The sequence below is a fragment of the Panthera uncia genome, assembly GCF_023721935.1.
Source record: "Panthera uncia isolate 11264 chromosome C1 unlocalized genomic scaffold, Puncia_PCG_1.0 HiC_scaffold_4, whole genome shotgun sequence".
Lineage (NCBI taxonomy): Eukaryota > Metazoa > Chordata > Mammalia > Carnivora > Felidae > Panthera > Panthera uncia.
The window spans coordinates 50,324,767-50,348,222 of NW_026057585.1; the positions used below are offsets into that span (position 1 = coordinate 50,324,767).

At 38.0% G+C, this 23,456-nt stretch overlaps 1 protein-coding gene across 2 annotated transcripts in view; it reads left to right on the forward strand.

The window, feature by feature from the left end:
- SLC35D1 (solute carrier family 35 member D1) overlaps positions 1–23,456 on the forward strand; it is a 69,782-nt gene that overhangs the window by 11,430 nt on the left and 34,896 nt on the right. For both annotated transcript variants that reach the window (XR_007455012.1, XM_049618528.1), the window contains exons 9-11: positions 16,088–16,155; positions 17,261–17,339; positions 20,797–20,879. Coding sequence is in view for 1 of the 2 variants with exons in the window: in XM_049618528.1 (XP_049474485.1) it covers positions 16,088–16,155; positions 17,261–17,339; positions 20,797–20,879 (230 nt within the window). In the remaining variant the exon portion in view is untranslated. The remainder of the gene's footprint in view (positions 1–16,087; positions 16,156–17,260; positions 17,340–20,796; positions 20,880–23,456) is intronic.

The following is a 23,456-nucleotide window of genomic DNA, read 5'->3' on the forward strand; positions in this document are numbered from 1 at the left end:
AGCCCAGAGCCTGACGCGGGGCTCGAACTCACGGACCGCGAGATCGTGAGATCGTGACCTGGCTGAAGTCGGACGCTCAACCGACTGCGCCACCCAGGCGCCCCAAAAGGTAGGACTTTCTAATTATGATTTAATGGCTTATGTTCTTGAATTTTATTATTATTTGTGTCCACAAGATACACTGTGGGGTTGTTAAAAAGTAATGTGCTTATTGAATGACCAAAAACAGAGTTTATTTTTTAGCTTGCTAATGTCATGCTAACCTTTTTTCTTGGCATGAGTATTGGATGGTACTAAAATGGCTCAAAATAGCTTTGACTGTTAACATAAAAATAGTGAATGCCAACTAGTGTCCTTCTTATGTGTCAGAAGGATAGAGGAAGGGAATTTTCACATTTCTACTAAACTACAAAATAAGAATAGAGGCAGACTATCCTTGAGAAACAAAAAATCCTAAACTAGTAGAATTCTTCAAATCTAAACAAAATATTTGGCATTTCTAAGAAGCTCTCTGTTTTGTTGTACAATTGTCATGCTGGTTTAAATCCCACGCTGGGTTTTTTTCCTTAGGAGATATTTAGCATTATGTGGTAACAGCTACCCACAGTAGAGTAGCAAAATAAATCCACACAAGAATATTTCTTTAAAACAAACCCCTATTCATAGGAAAAAAAAATTGATACCATTTTGTTAGAATTTACAAAATTTTGCAGACTAAATGGAAACCTAGAATTTTGCCAAGATTTCTATAACAAGATTTCTTTTAATGATTCCCCTGGCTAGTAGTTTCTTCAGAATAAATGTATTGGTTATTTACTCTAATGACGGTGACAAGTCTCACAAATCAGTGGGAGCCAAAATAAAGAAAAGGTTTTGAAAGTAGACTATTAAAAAATTGTTCTTCAGTCAAAGGTAGAAGACCTTATAAAGCTTATAAAGGCCCTTTGTTTTATTCATCAAGAATGCTTTTAAAAAAACAGCATAGATCATCTTGAACATGTATAAATGTTTTAATGAACTGTGACCTGGCTGCTAGCAGGCCTAAAAATGACTCCAAAGTAGGAAATGGAGCTGGTGATCTGACTAATAAAGAGTGCTGAAGAAGTATTTTGTGGCTATGGAAAAAGTGGGAAGAGAAACTAACATTTATTGAGTCCCTATTATGTGTTAGTTACTTTACATATGTAATACAATGCAGTCCCCAGAACAGTTCTAGAAAGTTTGAATTATCTCTGTTGTACCAATGTGGAAATAAGGGCTCAGAGAGACTAAGTAACTTGCCCAATATTATACTGTTGGTGGATAGAGTTAGGGTTTAAACCCAGGCCTGAACTCCAAAGGCCATGGTCTTTCCGCAGTATTCTCTCTCCCTCTAGAAGACTTTGACAGAAATACCTCTTACACTTTAGCTTTGGGGCAAGAATGTAAGGTAAAGTAACCAGGCATGACAGCACAGATGGATCCAAATCTTGAGGTCAGTCTATACATCAGAAAGTTGGAAGAATTGATGTGGTTAGGTATTCTATAGACTTGGCAAAATGGAATTCTCATTAATTTGAGACTTTGACTAGTAGCTTGTAGTTACTTGAAAAAATTGACCAAAGGAGATATTTATTCATTCCAGAGTGATGATCATTTAAATAGAAGTTATTGGCCAGGTTGTAACATAATTCATGCATATTTGAAAGTTCAGTAACAGTCAACTTGCAATGTTTCTATATGATTGAGAATGTTTACTCATAGTGAAAAAAGTTGCTTTGCTAACTATATTAGAATGAAATTTAGATTTTCATCTTACTGTTTTTTTCTTTTTTATGCAAAGGAGTAGAATTTGAGTAGTCTTTTTGTTATTTCCAACAAAAGTGCCAGGCAAAGGTCAAGAAAGGTTTATTTTTGGAAGAAATGTTTTTTTTAAGAATGACAGAGTTCACCTGAATACTTTCAAGTTAGGGTGATAAACTAATGGAAGCTGAATTTTATTGCTCTGTAATCAGACCCTATCAGCGTTTTGTGTTTCACATAAATGTTTGTTTGTTCTCACTCTTACTATTAATTAATATTATTCTTTAAAAACATTTTTTTTAATGTTTGTTTATTTTTGAGAGAGAGAGAAAGAGTGTGAGTGGGAGAGGGGCAGAAAGAGAGAAAGACACACACAGAATCCGAAGCAGGCTCCAGGCTCTGAGCTGTCAGCACAGAGCCCAACACAGGGCTTGAACCCCAAGCCATGAGATCATGACCTGAGCCCAAGTCAGATGTTTAACCAGATGAACCACCAAGGCGCCCCAATATTATTCTTATAATATGTTTACTGGGGTGTACATGGACACACTGGCTGGCAGTCTTAGAATCTCCTGCTCTTTTTCTTAACATTCTCTCCTTCACATGTTCTCCATTTAGCATTCTCAAATAGTTAAGTGTTACTGTGTGTCTCATGGTGTTAGGCTCAGGTGATAAGGAAAAAAGAAGAATTAGGTGTTTTTCTTGCTTTTGAGGACCATACGGTTGTCTTGGGGAGTAGACCTGCCAACATCAGAGCAATAAACTGTTCTAGGTTCTGTGGGAGAAGTGTTTTGGGGGCATCTTGGGATGTAAAATGGAAGTGGGTCAATTCTGTCTCCTTGTTGGGGACAAAGTGCCTCATGGAGCTTTGCCTACAAAGTAAAAATATAAGTGATATGAGTAGTGAGTGTTCTTTTAGTAGGTTATGAATTACATTTGAAACTTAGGAAGAATTCTGTTTGACTCTATGCCTAAATTACTTGTATGCTTATGAGACAAGTCACTGCAATTTCATTTTAAGTTCAATTCAGATGAGTATGTCTGAGCATCTTCATTGGGAATATGTGAGAAATATGACCTAGTCCTTGCTACACAAAGAAGACACTGGCATGCTATAGAGATGGAATAAGATCTGGCACCAAAGTGTGTGCTTGTCAGTCATACCATAAATATTTAGGTTAGGAAGAAATTGGTGTGGATTGAATATCAGGATTGGCTTTTTAGAAGAGATGGGGCTTGGTTTTCTTACCCACTAAATGCAACAAATAAGGCTAACCTGTTCTGGGAGTTGCTGTTAGAGATATAACTTGGAGAGGTGGTTGAGGGGTTTGCCTTTATTCACCAGCGCAGAAACAATGTCCAGAAGCCACCCACAGACAACCTGACGCATCCAGGAGGCCCATAGTGTTCTGTAAGAGGTTGCAGTTTTATTTGCTCCATTGGAAGATTCAGTTTTATAGTAGTCAGTAGGCTGTACATCTGAAGTCCTGGCAAAAAGGGTTTCATATTTCAGAGGGCATATGTAGCATGATTTCAGATAAGAGTTTTCTAGTAAGTTGGGTTCATTTTCAGTATGTATATTTAGACTTGTGCTTTTCCTTCACGGTATACATAGACATTCATTTATGTGCGTGTTTTTTTTTTTTTTTAAGAGTGGACACTTTTTTGTGGGCCAGCTTATTTTTTTTCTAAGTTTATTTATTTTGAGGGAAAGAGAGAGAGCAGGGCAGAGAGAGAGAGAGAGAGAGAGAGAGAGAGTGAGAGAGAGAGAGAGAATATCCCAAAAAGGCTCCGTGCCATCAGCGCAGAACCCGATGCAGGGCTTGAACTCACTAAGTGTGAGATCATGACCTGAGATGAAATCAAAAGTCAGATGCTTAACCAGCTGAGCCACCCAGGTGCCTTGGAACAGTTTATCTTTAAATAAAGCTGTTCCCATATTAACAATTTGAGGCTACTTCTGGCCTTTAGGAAGATTTTGCCTATAAGGTATGATGCCTCGTACCTGACAAGATGCTTCCATGTAAATAATTTCCTCAATCCTCATTATATACTTGTGAGGTAGGTTGTTATTTGATTTATAGAGGTTAAGAACATAATTAAGGTTCCACAGTGGCAGAGTTCAGAACTAGAATCTGTCTGACTCCAGAAAGATCTCTTACTGTTTGTCTGGCTACATCTCTCAGAGCCATTTCTGCCTCTCTGACTTATAGGTTTACCCCTGTTTGGGGCTTCCATGCAGGGCTTTCTCACAGAACAAGCTATTGAATGTGAGAAATGCCTTCGGAGTAATATTGGAAGTGAAGTTTCTGAAACTTGGCCTTATCATTACTTAATCTTTTACAAATAATCATATTTCTTTCATTCAACAAATATTTACTGAGTGTTTACTCAGGTGCTGTTCTAAATTTAAAAAAAAAAAAAAAAGTTCCCTGCTTAAAGGAGCTTGCAATGCAATGGGTGAGATCAACTAAACATAAATTGTATAATAAAAACTACAAGGAGAAATAGAACAAGGAGGAGAGTGATTGGGGAAGTGCTGCTTGGGATAAGGTAGTTAGAGAAAGCATCTTTCTCAGTTTCATTTGAGCAGGGATTGAACTGGATGGACTGAGGCCAGTTTGCTTGGCACTTCCAAAGGAGTCCTCTAGTTGGAGGTAAGAGCAGGTTCTACGTGCTGAGGTGGAAGTAGGAGGGCCTATAGCTTCTTTACAAGAAGCATTTTCTGAGTAAATGACTACCAGGAGAATCAAGGTGGGTCTTGAAAGATGTGGAGGAAGAGAAACAGAAGGTACATTCCGGGTGGAACAAACATCATGAGCACAGGCATAGCTGCGGGGACCAGCCTCTTCAGTATGCTCAGGCTTTGGCAGTCAAAGACATTGGAGGCCTTTGAAGAGACCTTAGAGAGCATCCAGTTCAAGCCTGTTCTTTCACTGTTGAGGAAGCTGGGGCCCAAAGAGGGCCTAGGACTAGAATCCTGAATTCCTGACTATTACTAGTACTCTCGCTTTTCCCCACCACGTCACACCCTTCCAAGTTGGGACAAGGGCTACATACAAGAATTTGAAATTTACTCTGCAGATATGACAAGTCCCTAAAATTTGTGACATAAGGGATAGAATGGAGAGAATTTAGGGCAGAATGCAGAAGCAACATCCAGTTCTGTCCTTGACCACTGTCTGATTTTGGACAGGGCCCTTCTGCTCCCCTACCCTGCTTTGTGAAGTGTAAACTGAGTAGGTTGTATCAACTGAGGTGGTTAGTTCTCTAGGTAGGGCCCTTTCCTGGGCTGAGACAGAATTTCTGAGGAGCAGAAGGTATGCCAGTGTGGAGACTAGGCTGCTGTTCTGATGGTTGGCATGAGCCCAGCTGCTCCCTGACTCCGAATACCAATGCTTATAAACTTGCTCTCATCCGTTGGACTCCTGGCTTTCTTGACCCAGAGCCATTTTGCATGGAAGCTTTGTATGTATTCTATGAAAAGATCAACAAGATAAATTGTTAAAACACAGTATAAAACTGAATATGGTATGCTACATTTTGAATAAGAAAAAGGGAACATTGTATATATACATTGTATTCACTTATTTAAGTAATGAAACTCTGGAAGAATATACATAAGACTAATAAAGTAACCACCAATTCGTGTGTGAGTGTGTGTGTGAGAACAGAATAAGTATAGAACAGGAATGGGAGGGAGACTTCTCACTATTTGTCTTTTTATATTTTTTTGATTGTAGAGCCATGTGAATGTATCTTAAATTACATTTTATAAAAGGAACAGTAAGAAAAGGATAAAGTTTTTCTATAAATAATGACTATCCTATGATGAATCCTAAAGTTTAAGATAACTGGGGGTGGTGGGACAAATTAATTTGTTCTCATTATTCAGGGTTGCAGACTGTTGACCGAGCATGCAAATTAAAGCAAGATCAGATCCAAATTATTTTTTTTCAAAATCTCACTGTTAACTTTAGAAGGCAAAAGAAAGAAAAGTTCCCTGTGTTAGGACAGGAATCCAGTAAGAGGGCTCTGAAAGGTCAGCTCCCCAGGGAGGCAGGAGTTCTACAGAGCAGTTGATAGGGCTGACACTGTCTTTAAGCAAGAATTGAAGGCCAAGGAAGAAAAAACGTAAATTACCATAAAAATTGAAAGGCAGGATCCAATTGAACGACGTAACCTAGTGAGCCCATAATGCAAATCCTTGGAAGCTTTCTGAGAAACCAAATGTGTGTGTGAATGTGTTTGTGTGTGTGTGTGTAATTTTTAAAAAAAGTTTATTCAGGTTCTCAAAGTCCTGGCTGTACCAGAAACCAAGGAACCAATATAGTCAACATTTGGTTTTTGAAAACATGGCTTCTAATTTTAAAACATTCTCTTTCTTAAAAACGATGTTTACAAAAGCCAGCTCACTGTTAATAAAAGATATCTAGTTAACATAGATAAAGGTAGATAAAGTATCAGTTGACTAATTGCTTTCCAAAGTGTCAGTTAGGACAGACTGTGTTTAAACTTGTTAGTTGTTGCCTCCAGAAGGGAATGTCTGCAGCACAAAGCCAGTGATTCACAGTCACAGGAGCTGGAGCCTGGCTTTCTGACAGCACACCCTGCTAGGTGTTCTCATGTAGGGAAGGAGGAACAGACCCCTTGCTGTAGATCTCACAAGGCTGGTACTGTAGGCACTGGTACATTGTATAATGTCTTCATTATACCACTGGTTAAAATTACATGGCTCAGATGAGTTTTACAGGAAAAGTGGAGGTGTCTCTTTTTGCTGACTAAATAATGAAGAATTTTAGGCTGTTGGTTTAGTCCAGAGTTATTAATCTTTTCTGGGTCACTCTAGACCATACAGGCTGATTTCTCAAACCCTGAATTATTCTTTCCACATACACATGTCCTTTCTGCTTTCTGGGCATTGGCATCCTCATACCAAACAAGTGGGTTGATCAGTTATTCTTCAGTTATGAATGACTAGATCTTTCTCTTTGCCATATATGTTGTTTGACTGACAAAGTAATGTTTTTAACCATTGTTACCTTCGAGGATATGCCTTTTTTCAAATAAGAGTAAATGACCCTGTTAATAAGCTGGAATGTGTGGTTTTGCAGTTATATGTAGATTTTATGTAGGTGGTAGAGCCTTGTGAGCAAAGGTAGTGAAGATATCTGGGTCCCAATTCCTTGTCTGAGCCAGGAGGAGGTGGAACAGAAGTGGTGGCAAGTAGTTACAGTAGTGCGGAGGATAGGGTGGGTAACCCAGGACCACTGGCTCCATGAACTTGTCTGGCTTTCCCAAGGTAGGGAGGGAACCTTGGAGATCATTTGCACTACTGATGTTATCTTCTGCCTTAGTTCCCTAACAGTTTACTTTCTAGGATCACATGTTTCAGTTTTTTTCTCAGTAGATTTCTGGGGAAAGAAGTTTCAAAATACAATGGTGTCATTCATCAACTTTTCCTTATTTACCATGAAGCCTAAAACTGAGCGATTTGTTTATTTTTAGACCTTATAGTAAACGAGTATCAAAGCTTATAAGGTTTCAAAACATGTAAGAAAATATGTCATTCGTGCTTTGGATTTTATTTCAAATAAAGTTGGTGACTCTGCTTAGCAAATTTTCCTTGGAGTGAGAATGGTTATATCTAAGACTCAGGTGAACACTAAAATTATTACATGCTTCTTATTAGGTCAGGGGTGATGAATTGGTGCTTATGTTATCCTGTGTTCATTGTAGACATAGTCAAATAGTTTGACGATGCTTCCTTGCTAAAGCCCAGGAATAGCTCTGACTGTTCACCAAGGTAGTGGTTCAGACAGCCAGAATCAGTTGATTAGAGCTGGGAAAGAAGACAAAAAAATCTGATTGTATCCCTAGACTTGGTTTTACTGATTATGTGATGTTAGTGCCTAATCTTACTCCTATACTCCCTTTCTTAATTTCCTTAACCTAAACAACTAGAGAATACATTTTTTTATTAAACTTTTTTTTCAAATATTTTTATTTAACCGAAAGTCTTGTTCAAACCAAATGCCTAATTTTCAGAAATGGTAGGTCCATATAACCCATTTGCCCATTGATTTATGCCATGTACTTTTTATGCCTGTGGTGTGTATTGGCATTGTACCACCAGCACCTGTAGAACCAGAGACTTCATTCAAAACAGAAGGAAAGCTAAGCATCTTTGTATGTGCAGCTGTAATCACAGCCATTTGAAGATTGCAGGACTTGTGGAAGGGAGCCCATCGAGCTCTGTGTCACACAATGACCAAGCAGGTCATTTTGTTCACAGTGGCTCTTTATTAGCTATCTTTGGAGGCAGACATTTTATTTGGTTTTAACTGTCCCTCCCCCCATCCTTGATTAACAAAATATATGTTCACTGTGCCTTCTGTATTTCCTGTCTTAGGGAGAAGACAAATATGCATGCAAATCTATCACTGAGAGATAACAGTTGTGATGGAAGTATGTGAATTTTGTATAAAGTGTCTGCATTTCATTCTCTGAATTGATTTCTCACAAGAGGCAGATGGAGCAGACTGTTGTCTATATTTGTAATCTAGGTAGAGGCTTAGAGAGGTTAAATGACTTTATGATGGACTCACAGAAAATTAATGGCAGATTTAGAATTTAAATGCCCACTTTTTGGCTCAGTGATCAATAACGATAACTATGTGAAGCTATCTAGAAGAAAAACTCAGAACATGTTACCTTGCCTTTGTTTTTTCTTGGTACTTAACTAACAGAACAGGCACTTAATAGCTGGATGGTTTGGGGAAAGTTACTTAACATTTCTGAACCCGGAAGTATAATAAGCTCTTAATAAGCAGTAGCTTCAATTGTTTTTTTATGCTATCTTTATGATAGGGAGTAGACTCCATTCTACTAAGGTAGTGTTTGGGTCATATTTATCCTACAGCTATACTTTCAAATGGCTGCTGCTTGTTCTGTTGTAGCCAAAGATCCATTCCTGTGGCAAAGCAGAGGAATGCAATAGGCTGCTTCTGCTGTAGAGTGGTTTTCTCCAGAGACAGGCCTAGTATTTAGGGAGGGAAAACAATCCTGTGAGAATTGTTTTTCAATTTTTGAATTCTATGTAAATTGAATCATGTTCATGGGATTTATTTTAATATTCTATAGATACAGTTATTATGTTCCCAGAGGGGACTGTACAGTATATATTTGGGGCATTTTTCCAAATAAAATGTAATGCTCAGTGTAGAAAAACTTGGGCTTGAGTGTATACACTCAAGCCTACCATGTATTAGCTATGTTACCTAAAGTAAGTTACTCCTCGTCTTCTGGGGATAAGAAGGCTTGGCCTTTCTACCTCACAGGGTTACTTGGGGATCAAATGACATGAGGTATGCAGAAGCATTTTGTAAACTATAAAGCACTCCACAAATAAAAGGTAGTACTTGTTTATTGTCACAATTTGTTCCTTCATTTATTAGCAAACCTGAACTAAATTGTCTTCAGCACAGTACCCGCAGGCCAACTGTGGGACCTGGCACATGACGGGGACTTAGTAGATTTAAAAATACAAAATGAAACCAGAAGAAATGTTTACAGCTAAAGGAGGGAAGGAGCTCAGGTATATAGAGAGTTTTATTTGAAGCCTTTGCCAAATAACTGATTTCTTTCCACTCCTAGGTCACTGACAAAAAAAATTAAGGTGCACCTGGGTGGCTCAGTCGGTTAAGCATCCGACTTAGGCTCAGGCCATGATCTCACAGGCTGTGAGTTCGAGCCCCGCATCAGGCTCTGTGCTGACAGCTCAGAGCCTGGAGCCTGCTTCGGAGTCATGTATCTCCCGCTGTCTCTGCCCCACCCCTGCTCGTGTTCTGTCTCTCTCTCCTTCAAAAATAAGCATTAAATTTTTTTTTTAATTAAAAAAAAATAGAAATGATGTTTACATGTGAAAACTGACATTATTTATTGAATGAGATGGACCTCCTTCATACCATTGTATCCATAATTATCTTTAATTCTGATAGCAACTCTACAAGATAGCCTTGTAGAGTTATTTCTCTTATTATATGTGCAGAAACTAAGGTTCAGAGAATCCTCATGGTCCATCACACCAGCTTATTCTCTTAGTGACTTTGGAGTAAAAGAGTAGCTTATCTAGGAAAGGAGGATAATTTAGAGTTGAGGAAAGTTCTTAGGCCTGAGATTTCTTTCTTCTTTTCTTTTCTTTTCCTTTCTTTTCTTTTCTTTTTTTTTCTTTTCTTTTCAGAGAGAGAGAGAGGATACGTACGAGTGGGCAAGAGGGGCAAAGGGAGAGAGAGAGAAAATGAGAGAGAGAGAACTTCTGTGCTGACTGTGGAGCCTGATGCAGGGCTCAGTTCCTCAACCCTGGGATCTTGACCTGAGCTGAAATCAAGAGTTGGACGCTCAACTGACTGAGCCAACCAGGTGCCCCAGACCTGATATTTCTTTTATGTGTTTCAGTTTGAAGTAAAGTCTCTCCTTATGAAGCTGATCTAACACTCATGTTAGAGTTGGAAGAAACCTTAATGTGCACCCAGTTTAACTTCCCTTGCAGAAGCTAATGCTGGCATAATGAAACAGTGGTGAGGTGGTGCAAGATACTGGGCTTCGGAATCCTGGTGTGCTGCTTTTTTTAGGTACAATGGCTTCTGTACCAATAACCCTCCCAAAGATACTTCTTCTGTGCCCACCTGCTGGTTTTCTGGGTTATGCCTTTCTCTTCAAAAAAAGAGAAACTAAACTCAATACAAAAACTAACAAGTTATAGGCCAGTAAAATGACTTTTGCCATTTTAAGAAAATTTAAAATTATATAGATTTAATCTAAAACTTTAAATCTAGTAGTGTGTACAAGTAGTATGTGGGTGTATTAAATGTTCTTCTTTTCCCATGATTTTTTTTTTTTTTTTTTGAGAGAGAGAGAGCATGAGCAGGGGAGGGGCAGAGAGGGGGAGACAGAGAGAGAGAGAGAGAGAAAGAGAAAGAAAGAAAGAAAGAAAGAAAGAAAGAAAGAAAGAAAGAAAAGAAAGAGAGAGAAAGAAAATCTCAAGCAGGCTCCATGCTCAGTGCAGAGCCTGATGTGGGGCGATGTCATGACCAGACCATGAGATCATGACCTAAGCCAAAATCAAGAGTCAGACACTTAACCGACTGAGCTACCCAGGTGCTTAGGTGTGTGGGTGTATTAACAAGTAAAGTCTAACTCATCTGCCAGTAGAAAATGATACTAAGCCAGAGATCATGGATGTTTAATCCACCTCAGCTATTTGTACCTAACACTTCTAAATGCTTGGGGCTATGGAGAAATGACATATATGACATAGTTCCTGCTCTCAAGGAATTTATAGTCTTGCTGGTAGAGGCTGGTCTCCTGAGTCCTCCCAGCCTGTACTTTATTGTGTTTTAATGGTTTTTCGTCAGAGAGGAGGGTGTGTTTACAGGTATGAAAGTGCATAGAATGAGACTATGACTTCTTTCATTTATTCTTCATCATTTTACAGTTATGGAACATCTATTCGCTATCACTTTGTTAAGCACTGTGGATACAGAGATAAACCATGAAGGCATTCAAAGTGTCTGGATAGATGATCATGAATATACAAATAGTCACATACATACACGTACTTAGTCATGTACATGCAGTGTCAGTGATAAAAGTAGCACTTAGTGTTCTTGACAGTTTGGCAAGAAGGAGCCTGATATGAATGCAGGTTTTTGTGCAAAGCTTCCCAGTGGAGGCGTCATATGAGATAGGTTTATAATTCGAGTCAGTAATTGAATTTGGTCTTTTGCTTCTAGCCATGATGGCATAACAGGGACAGGATTTACCTTTCTGCCTGAACCTACTAGAATACCAAACATATATGAAAAATGTTTTTCAGACATTGGACAACAGGTGGTAAAGGATTGTGGAGAGAAAACGGATGAGAAGAGAAAAGAAGTACATAAAAAAAGACCCAAATGAAATTTTAAGGAAAAATATAATAACCTGAATTGAAAAATAAAGTAGAAGGTATTAAACAGCAGATTAGGCAGTACAGAAGAAAAGATCAGTGAGTTAAAGAAATAGCAATAGAAACTATCCAAGATGAAACACATGGAGAAAAAAGGACTGGAAAACAAATGAACAGATTACTAGTGACGTGCAGGGTAGTATCAAGAGATCTATAATATGTGTAACTGTAGTCCTGAAGAAGAGGGTGGGTAGAAGAACTTTTTGAAGAATTAATGGCAGATGTCTTTCCCAATTTGATGAAAACTAAATCTACACATACAAGAAGCTCAACACAAACTATAGTATAGTAAACACAAAGTATAGTAAACGAAAAGGAAACTATACCATAAAGAGGGACATTTCATAATGCTGAAAGAGTTAATATATTAAGTAGACATAACTGTCTTGCATATGAATGTGCTTAATGAGAAAGCCTCAAAATATCTGAAGCAAAAACTGATAAAACAGAAAGGATAAGTACATTATTGACAATTATAGTTGGAGATTTTAACACTCCTCTTTCGGTAATTGATAACTAAACTGAAAGCCATTAAGGCTATAGAACACTTGAACAACACCATCAACTAATTTGACCTAATTGACATTTACAGAACATTCGACTCAAAAACAACAGAATATACATTCTTTTCAAGTGCACATGGAACATATACCAAGCTAAACTATATTCTGAGCCATAAAATGATTATTAATAGCTTTAAATAATTGAAATCATAGAAAGTCTGTTCCCTGGTCAGGACAGAATTAAACTAGAAATTAATAACATAAAGATATATGGAAAAATCTTCAAATGTTTGGAAATAAACACTTCTAAATAACACATGGATCAAAGAAAAAAATCATGAAGAAAATAAAACATTTCAAACTGAATGAAAATTAAAACACAACATAGTAGGGGCACCTGGGTGGCTCAGTTGGTTAAGCATCCGACCTCGACTCAGGTCATGCATGATCTCATGGTTTGTGAGTTCGAGCCCTGCACTGGGCTCTGTGCTGACAGCTTGGAACCTGGAACCTGCTTCAGATTCTGTGTCTCCTTCTCTCTCTGGTCTTCCGCCACTCACAGTCTGTCTCTCTCAAAAATGAATAAACATTAAAAATTTTTAAGACATAACATAGGAAAGCTTATGGGATGCTGCTAAAGTGGTGCTTAGAGGTGAATCCATAGAATTAAATGCATATATTAGAAAAGAAGAAAGGTCTAAAATCAGTGGCCTAAGCCTTTCCCTTTAGAAACTAGAAAAAAATAAGAGCAAATTAAACCCAAAGTAAATATAAGGAAGGTAAGAGCAGAAATCAGTGAAATAGAAAACAGAAAAGCAATAGAGAAAAATCAGTGAACCTAAAACCTGGAGGCCAATGAAAGTTCAGTAAAATTGCTTAACCATAGCCAGTTGATCAGGGCAAAAAGTGAGAATCCACAAATTATCAATATAGGGAATGAAAGAGTGATATCATTACAGAGCTTGCATATACTAAAGGTATAATGGAATATTAGGAACAACATTATGCCATAAACTCAAAAACTAAGATGAAATGAACAAATTCTTTAAAAAGACAAACTACCAAAGCTCACTCAAGAAGTAGATAACATGAAAAGCCCTATTCTACTAAATAATTAAAAAGCTCTACTAAATTAAAATAATTAGAAGCTATTTAGCTTCTATTTATGAGGCTATTTAGCTCTATTTCTCTTAAAGAAACTGAATTTTAGTTAACCTTCCCAAAAGGAAAACTCTAGGCCTTGAATTAATTAATTAAGGGGGCTTAATTAATTAATGGGGCTATTTAGCTCTATTTCTATTAAGAAATTGAATTTTAGTTAAAAACGTTCCGAAAAGGAAAACTCTGGGCCTTGAATCTGGAACAGATTGTCTCTCACAGCCCTCAGAAGGAGCCATCCCTGCTGGCACCTTGATCTTGACTTCCAGCCTCCAGAGTGTGACACAAAAGTTTCTGTTGTTCAAGTCACTCAATTGGTGGAACTTTATTTATAGCAGCCCTAGTATAGACTTAAATGTAGAGTTAAAACTTAAAACTTGAAGAAAATATAGGAGAAAATCTCTGTGAAAATCTCAGCTTCATAGGAAAGTCATAAAAAGCAAGAATTGTAAAAGATAAAATAAGTTAGACTACATCAGAATTAAATTTTTTTGTTTTTTAAGGCATCATTAAAGAAATAAAAAGGCAAGCCACAGATTGGGAGGATATATTTGCACAACCATGTATATAATATATAATAATCATATATAATATGTAATTTTTTAGAAAATACACAGTCATATATATGATAATCATATATATGTGTGATTTTTATATATATAAAAAATTAAGAACTTGTATCCAGAATATATGAAAAATAACAACTCAGTAATAAGACAAATAGATAAATTTGGGAGATTTGGACAGACATTTCACCAGAGAAGCAATACTGATGGCAAATAAACACATTAAAATATGCTCAGTCAGGGCACCTGACAGGCTCAGTCAGTAGAGCATGTGACTCTTGATCTTGGGGTTATGAGTGTGAACCCACCATTGGGTACAGAGATTACTTTAAAATCTTTTTAAAAAAACTTAAAAAAAATAAAATATGCTCAACCTCATTAATCATTAGAGAGAAAAAAAATATGTTCCACTTCGTTAATCATTAGAAAAATTCAAGTTAATATTATAGTGAGATACCATTTACTTATACTACAGTGGTCTCATACAGTTCCAAGTGCTGATGAGAAGGTAAAGCAATAGGAACTCTCATAGAGTGCTGGTGGGAGTATAAGATAGTATAGTTATTTCATCAGTTTCTTAGAAAGTTAAAGATACATTTACTGAAAGAACCAGCCAACCCATTTTCTAGATATCTACCTGAGAAAAATAAAAATGTCCACAGAGATTTGTATTCAAAGGCCCATTATAGCTTTATTAATAACAAGTCATGAAAACAACCTAAATATTTATTAACTGGTGACTAAACAGATTGTGGTATAGTCATAAGATGGAATACTAATCAGTAATAAAAATAAATGTAACAAAAATGATGCAACAGCATAAGTGATTCTCAAAAGCATTATGCCAAGTGAAAAGCCAGACATAAGAGTACATGCTGTGCAATCCCATTTGTAGGAAATTGTTGAAGAACAAAACTCTAGTAACAGACAATAGATCAGACGTCGCCATAGGTTATAATCAGAGGTTGTAAATTTGGGAGGGGATCACCACTTAAGTGGTTGATTTTATTTTTTGCATATTATGCCTCAACAAAGAAAGAACCTTGAACAAATTGAGTGTCTACTGTTTGCTGTGTTAGGAATTTGCTTAGGTAGATGTGATGTGGGTCCTCCTGCAGGAAGCTGTAGACACTGTGTAGAAAGACTTGCAGTTTGGAGAGAGAGTCCTAGAGGGAAGTACTGCTGGGGCAGAGGAGAGAGTTCTTATCAGGAAGGCTCCATATAGTGGCTGCTTGCGTTTTAGTTTGATCTGCCAACAGGAGTCAGGAGAGTGTTGAGAAGGACATTCTAAGCAAAGGCACATGAGTGTGAAAATGCGTGTTACATTTTATAAACAATGAAGAGCCTCGTATTGCTGGAGCCTTGGAGCTATGAGATTTATGTTGAAGTGACAAGAATTGAAGCTGATTGGGTTGGCAGAAAGATAAAAGGTGGAGTGTTTATCGTATTTGCTTAACAAATTGATATTGTAAGAGACGTTATGTACTTTAGAGGGAAACCTTCCCTCTTGGTTGAGAGATGAGGTGATCACTACACCCTTTCATTTCTCTTCACTCTGCTTTTAGCTTAAAAACAAAACAGCAGCAAAACCTTGCTTTTACCATCAGCTGTTTTAAAATAGTAATTCACCCTGCATAGACCTCAGCCAAATTTGTGTAACTAATGCTGTATTTGAGTTTTCACATGTTGTAGGAAAGAAGTATGTTTCAGTGTTTGAGAAAGTCTTTCATACTAGCCATCTGGGAGAGCTGCTCAGATTAGCCAGATCTCAGATACGGCTTCTGCCTTCAAGCAAATGTCCATTTCTTTGAACCAACAGGGAGAAGTACAAGACCTTCCTCACATTACATTTTAGAAAGGAAACCTTCTGAAACTGCTTTTTTGGTTCAGCTCCATATATGTCAAATTCTTAAACATCACTCTCTATCCCTTGAGTGATGAAGGGAAATGTATATGTGTGTGTGGTGGGAGCAACATAGGATTTTTTTCCATGGGATTTTGATTAAAGAATAGGACAGCTGATTTTGAGGGCTTGCTCTACAATCTGATACTTTTCTTGTGTATTACAGGCAATGGATTTTGAAGGCTGGGCCGACACCCTCTTTCTTCTGCAGTTCACTCTCTCTTGTGTGATGGGGTAAGCCTTTGTTCCTTGTTAGCAGATAGTTTTCCTAGAGAAGTTTGTTCTGGGATCCTTTTGCTTCATTCCTCAGTATACTGTTCTGTGTCTTGAATGTATCAGCATAGGATAATTAAACTTCCAGGTTCAGGTGGTTTCACAGCCCTTGGGAACGTAGCCCTAGGGGCTACTAAACTGATCCCAGAGTCATACTCAGAAGGATGGAGACAAGAAACGAATACTTACCAAATAACCTAGTATGTGATAAGCACCATAATATTTCAAAAGGCATTATTTTATTTCTATATTAATCACTGGACACATGTTTCTGTCCACCTACCTATGAGAAAGTAGGCTCAGAACTCAAGTAAATTGTCTAAATTTGCACAGTTAGCAGGCAGCAGTGGCAGCCTTTGAATTGGGGGCTGTCTGACTCTCTCCACCAGGTTATCTTTCTCTCAGAAGAGTGTATGTGGAAAATAAGAGGGTATCTGCTAATGTGCCTCTTCTCTTCACCTTTGTATTTCCCTAATTAATTTTTTCCTTGGCCAGTCAGTTTAGTTGGTGTTTATGACTAGATCTGGCACAAGCCAGGTACATGATGAGCAAGTGCTTCAAAATAAAATTGACATGGTGCATTGGTACTCCAGCTTGGAAGCCTTGTAAATCTGGCCGTTCCAACTGCTGGGCCACTTAGTTGTTAAGTGAACCTGTAGCCCCTCTTAAGGTAGTGCTGATTCGGGTTTCTTCCATCTTTAAGAATCTCTGTTGCCTCCTGGTCCAAGGGTCATATTGTCTCATGGGAGGTGCACACCTGACTCGTGGTCTGTGAGCTCAGCTTTCTATCTGGGTTAGGTGACTTAGTGGGAATATAATATAAAAAGAGTATTCAGGATTTCAAGGGTTTGGTGAGGGTAGCTGGGGAAAACACCTGGTCAACAAATGGACATGTGTTTCTTTTTAGTGAGATTTTTAAAATCTAAAGCTGCAGTACATGCAGGGGTGAGGTGGGGAAAGCTCATAGTGACTACAATGTGCTAGCATGGCCAACGCTGTTTCTCTTGGCTAGAGATTGCTATAAAGTAAGCAACTGGCTCTTACACCTCTTCCTTCTTCATTCCAGGTTTATCTTGATGTACGCCACAGTACTCTGCACTCAGTATAATTCTGCTCTTACAACTACAATAGTTGGCTGTATTAAGGTGAGTTGAAAAAAATACTGTTAGCTTTTGGGTACCTGCTTTGTTTTAAAGTTGTTACTTTAAGTCTCTCTGTGGTCTTAAGCCCCTATAATCCTTTTTTTTTCTGACAGAATGTCTTGGTTTGGCAGATTGTGGTGATGGTTTCTAAAATGATCTTTAAGAACTCAAGGGGGTATAATCTCCACTTTCAGGCAACTTGGCTCTGAGGAGTATGGGAAAAGAAGAATGTGTTATCTTAGTGCAGAGGAAGCAGAATTAGGCTTATTTCAGACAGGGTAGGTGATAGGCTTGTCCCTGTAACCCCCATGAAAACTGTTCTGTTCTCTGCCTTACTCAGTTCTGGCTGTTATAGGGAAAGGGTGCCTGCCAAAAATTAATCAAGGGATTTTTCCAGTGCATGAGCCAGACCTTAAATGGCCCACTTTTAAAAGCTGTGTCTGACATTTCCAGTGATGTCATTTCCTCCAGATCCCTTTTATTTGAGGGAGGCTCATTTGTCTTCAGCCAGGAGAGCCAAGTTGACTTGAATATTGAGCTGAAGTTAGTGGCTTGAAGCCTGAGGCCTGTTTCATCTGATTTTGTGCTTCTAGTGCTTTAATCTCCAACACCACAGCATGCCAGATTTCCAAATGAATTAGCAGGGTAGGCTTGCTTTCTAAAAAAGGTAAGACAGAGCCGGGCGGGGGTGGGCGGGGGGGTAAGACAGAGAGGTAGGCCCTTGATCATTTGGGGAAAAGAATACTATCCCTTGGGACTTCCTTTCTGATTCCCCATTTGTCAATAGTGAGGGAAGGGATTGCACAATAAAGTTTTCATTGCTCTGCTATGTTTCCCTTTATATCTCCATGGAGTGGTGTCCACTTGCCCTCACTTTGGAAACTAGATTTGGGTTAAAATTTCAGAAGGTCTGTGACTTCAAATCATGGAATTGGAGTGTTTGGTGTAAATAAAATTCTAAATTAAGCTATAACTAGTTAGTTGTGTGAATTCCCATGAGAGCCAGAGACAAGTTCATCTGCATTCAAAGGCCTAGGCTGCTAAAATAGTTTTAACCCCTCAAGTTAGCTCTCAGCTCTGTTTTGGTTTTGTAAAGTAAATGGTTCAAGAGCAAAGTGAATGCAGAATAAGAACAGCAAGAACCTGAGAGACAGGCCAGTTGTTGTTACCAGTTTTTAGCCAAAAAGGACAGTGTAGGAAAGTCAGTGTTTCCTTTTTTTTTTTTTTTTTTTTTTTAAGATTTTTAATGTCTATTTATTTTTGAGAGAGACAGAGACAGAATATGAGTGGGTCAGGAGCAGACAGAGAGGGAGACACAGAATCCGAAGCAGGCTCCAGGCTCTGAGCTGTCAGCACAGAGCCCAACGAGGGGCTCAAACTCACAAGCTGTGAGATCATGACCTGAGCCGAAGTCGGACGCTCAACCGACTGAGCCACCCAGGAGCCCCAGTCAGTGTTTCTTTTTAGTAACGAACCTATTTGCTTAAGATTTCTTAGTGTATTTTCTTTTTATTTATCAGCATGGAGTACAAATATAATCACACTCTTATTAACATACAGTCCAGTACCTTTCTTTTGATATTTCCTCCTCCCCACACAACCCTATTAATTTACTCTGTCCCCAAGGGGCAGTTTTACTTCCAAAGTCTAGAGGGAGGGAAAAACTGGACTGTTGGATTAGTTTACAACCACTGTTGGTCCTCGCTGCCTTGTATCACTGCTGAAGGATGTCTTCCATCTTCAGACGGGAGTGCGCTGCTGCCCTTGCTGGTTCAGAGCTTCATGGGCCACAGGGGAGTTTCTTTCATCAGCCTCCCAGTCACAGCCCTTTTAGCTCAGTCACTGCCCCAAGAGACTGTCAGTATTTCTTGTTTTTCTTAATCATGGTGGGAAGATTATGTAGGTTACTTAGTTAAAAGTGGAAATTCCTGGGCCCACCTCATATATACTAAATCAGAGGCTCTAAAGTAGAACCTGGAAATCATCATTTTTAACAAGGTTTCCAGGTGATTCTCTGGTAGACTAAAGTTTGAAACTTGCCGTCTTAGTTTTCAGTTACTAGCATAGATTCTTCTGTGGTTGCTAGTAAGTTCTGCTTTGGGGGCATTGCTGTCTTTTCCTGGTTGATTTCGAGCAGCAAGGTTTGGATTCTGAGTCCTTTCCCTATCTGTAGCTCCCTGGGCAATCTATGCAAATTAACCTGCCTTCTCTCTAGATCTCTGTTCCAAGTGAGATCCTGTTACACATTTTCTCAAGTTGCCTACTGACCTTATTTACTGTTATATGGTATTTATTTTTATTTTTTCCCCTCAAATAATAAGAAAAGCTGTTCTAAGTTAACTTGCTTAGACCTAGAAAAGGTTGACATGATTTTGAATGTTCTCTCAAAGGGCACTCCCATTATACAATTAATTTTGAGGTTTCTTTTTGGCCTTTTAAAAATGCTGTGGTAGTTCTGCTTCCATAGGCCCAATCTAGGAGAGCCCAGGTTCTAAAAACGTTTGTGACATTTATCATTTACGACAGCTATAATAGTGGAGAGGGAGGCAGTGACTTGTGAATGTGAAAGAGAGAAGGTTAGGGAAGAATTGAATAATAGCTTGAACTTCGGGAAAGTTTATTTCACCTCTGTGGTCTGAAGATAATTGAAAGGAAGCCAGAGAAGCAGATGTTTACACCTAGGAGCTTAGGGAATCAGGAGAGGTAATTTTAGGTATGCTACTTTGAGACGACTTTTCATATGTGGTATTTTTTTGTAAGTTTATTTATTTATTTATTTTGAGAGAGAGAAAGAATATCCCAAGCAGGCTGCTTGCTGTCAGTGCGGAGCCCAGTGTGGGGCTTGATCCCATGAACCTCGAGATTGTGATCTGAGCCAAAACCAAGAATTGGACACTTAACTGACTCAACTGAGACACCCAGGCGCCCATCATGTGTTTTCTTAAGATACCAAAGAAGCTGCCTCTAAAAACAATGTTGATGTTGGTGAACTGCCTACCATCCCCTTTTTCCTTTTTAGAACAAGAGGGAGAGATGCTTACCTGTGAGGTTTTCCTGCTTCACTTTCCCCTCACAAGTCAATGGTTACCACAATGGGAGGAAGAAGCATTCTTTTCTAAGATTACTAAATGTGCATTATTTTTTCTACCCCTAGTGTTTCTCTATTTAAATTTATAATGTCAGCCTATAACATGAGACAGGGAAAGTGGATAATCTTGTGATAATTATCAGTGAAAGCATTTAGCTTTTGGAGATTTAGATTGGGAAGAAGTTAATGTCATTGTTTCCTTATTAGTGGCCTTACCCATACTACGCTCATTTTAGGATTGGTGGGTTTTTCTGTTTATCTGATTTTATATTTTAAGGATAGACATTTGGGCCATTGTGTGGATGAGTTTACATGAATATTGAAAAGCTCATTTAAACCTGTGTAACAGCATATTGCTGTTTTTCTTTGTAGAATATATTAATAACTTATATTGGAATGGTCTTTGGTGGAGATTATATTTTCACATGGACGAACTTCATTGGCTTAAATATCAGGTAAGTAAAAATATTTAAATGTAACCACTTTGACAGGAGGGATTTGGATACTCAAATAGTATCACAGTAAGGGGCTATTTAATGCAAATTTGTTTCTTTATTAAACTTTTATGGAGCACCTACAGTGTATTATATATATTTAATGTCTTCACATAATGCTTTTTAAGAAATGGGGATAAAATGGTTCCATATTTTATGCGCACGCTATTTAAGGGATCTTTTCTGGAAGCTAAACTCCTTCTAGCCTTCAAAGAACAATCCTTTACTTATACTAGATGGTAGTACAGTGTTGTCAAGAAAATTCAGGGCTAAAGAATAGCAGCTCTGTTAGAATTGCTTTATATGTGTCTGACCTTGGACATATCACTGGATTCCTTTAGACTTTATCAGTGGTGAGGGTGACTTGTATGAAAGACCTTTTTCAGTTCCAGAATTGATTCCATGGCTTTAAATACTGTCTATGTGCTTGAAAATTCTCAAATTTGTATTTGGGCCAGACCTCTGTCTTCAACTCCAACTTCTATGTCTAACAGGCCACTTTACATCTCTAGCTAACATGTCCAAACCTGAAGTCCCTATTATTTTCTCCAAAGTGTGCTCCACCCGTAGCCTCTGTATATCAGCTGATGCACACTCTGTCCTTCTAGCCTCTCAGTTCCAAAACCCTGGAGTCATTCTTGACCCTTCAGTCTTCTACCCAGTATCCAGTGTGTTCACAAATTCTCTTGGCTCTGCCTTCAGAATAGATCCAGAAAACAGTCACTTCTCACCTGCATTGCTCCCAGCATCATCTAAGCCACCAATCTAGCATCTCTTGCCTAGTTTACTGCCTAGTCTTCTCCACTTGCATGGTTAACTCCTTTATGCCTGTAAGTTTTTGCTCAGTTGTTACCTTCTCATGGAAGTCTACCCTGACCACCTTGTTTAAAACTACAACCTACTCTTCCCCTTCTGATGCTGTGTTTTAAACCCTCTTATTCTATTTTTCTATTTATCTTTTCCAGAGCACTTAATCCTTTAATATACTATAAAATTTGCTTATTTATTGCCTATTTTCTGTCTCTCCTGTTAGAATGTAAATTCCATGGGGGCAGGGATCTCTGCCTATGTAGTTCTCTCATTTCTCAAACTCGTAGAATGAATCCTGCTATTGCTTAATAAGTGTTTGATGAATCCTATGTGGATTGGTGAAAAAGCACTTTGGAAACTATAAAGCTCTCTAACAGAATATGGGAGTGTCATCTCTTTAATTTACAGCAAATTATATTACCTGTCTGGGCTCTTATTTCTTCAGTATAATCAACTATTGATAATACCTATTCTACCCTGTTCTACCTTCTTTATGAATGAACATGAAAATTTAGTACTAATACTGGTAATAGGCTAGTAACTCATTGTTACTCCTTCCCTGACATTTATTTGCCACTATAGTTATTTATCTTTTAAAGGAAAAGTCATTCATTATTTGTGGGTGTAGGAGTTGGGGGTAGTGGTGGGTGTAATGTGTACTTGAAGATTGTATATTATGGAAGGAAGATGAGTAGTTCAGTCTTAGACCTTGTTTGGAGTTATAGTTCTGATGCTTCCTATCTGTATGACTTTGAGTTGTTTATCTTTTCTGAGCTTCAGTTTTTTTAGGTGTTAGGGGTGAAAATACCCATATCTCTTGGGGCACCTGGGTGGCTCAGTTGGTTAAACAAACGACTCTTGATCTCAGCTCAGGTCTTGATCTCATGGTGGTGAGTTTAAGCCCCGCACTAGTCTCCATGCTGGGTGTGGAGCCTCCTAGTTAAAAAAAAAAAAAAAAAAAAGAAAATGAAAGAAAATACCTCCTTAGACTTGTTAGAATGAAGTAATCTAATATAAAGTACCTAACGCACTGCTTGACATCTGTGTTTAGTAAATACCAGTTTCATTCATTAATATTCATGAGAAGGGGCCAGGATGTAAGGAACAATTTGTTGGAACAGTTCTGACTTGGAATGTGATCTGCGTTTCATTCACTTCTAAAAATTTGGATTAAAGAATCTTTTTAGCACTATATAGACCTGAGTCAGAGATGCCTTGATTTTTGTTATGTTAGCTTCAAATAAATAATCTTAACAACCAAAATGAAGTGAAAGCTTCTGTTTGCATTTTCAGATCTCTGCAGTTCAAATTGCTTTTGAGATGATAAAAGTATCTTATAAGAAAACTTAGGTATCTTTTTTTTTTTTCCACATTGCAGGCTATTAAAAGTGTCTGAGTATTTTGGAATGTTATAACATTTGCCAATCTAAGGTAGATCAAAAGCAACATCTTGAAAATTCTTCCAGTAGAGTTTCTTTTTGTGTTGGGTAGTACATTTTAGTTCTGGTTACACAGTACCATTTTGCTAGCAAGGATCTTTGGTAATGATAATCATGATAATGACTGTCATTGGTACTCTGGCCCTAGGTAGTATTTTTAATAATTTTTAATTGCTTTCGCATTTTATTATAAATTTTACATATCCTATCTCTTCAGTCTCTTTTATTACAAGGCTAGGGAGAATAATTGATGTACTTAGCCAGCCAAATTAGTTGCAGAGTTGGAATT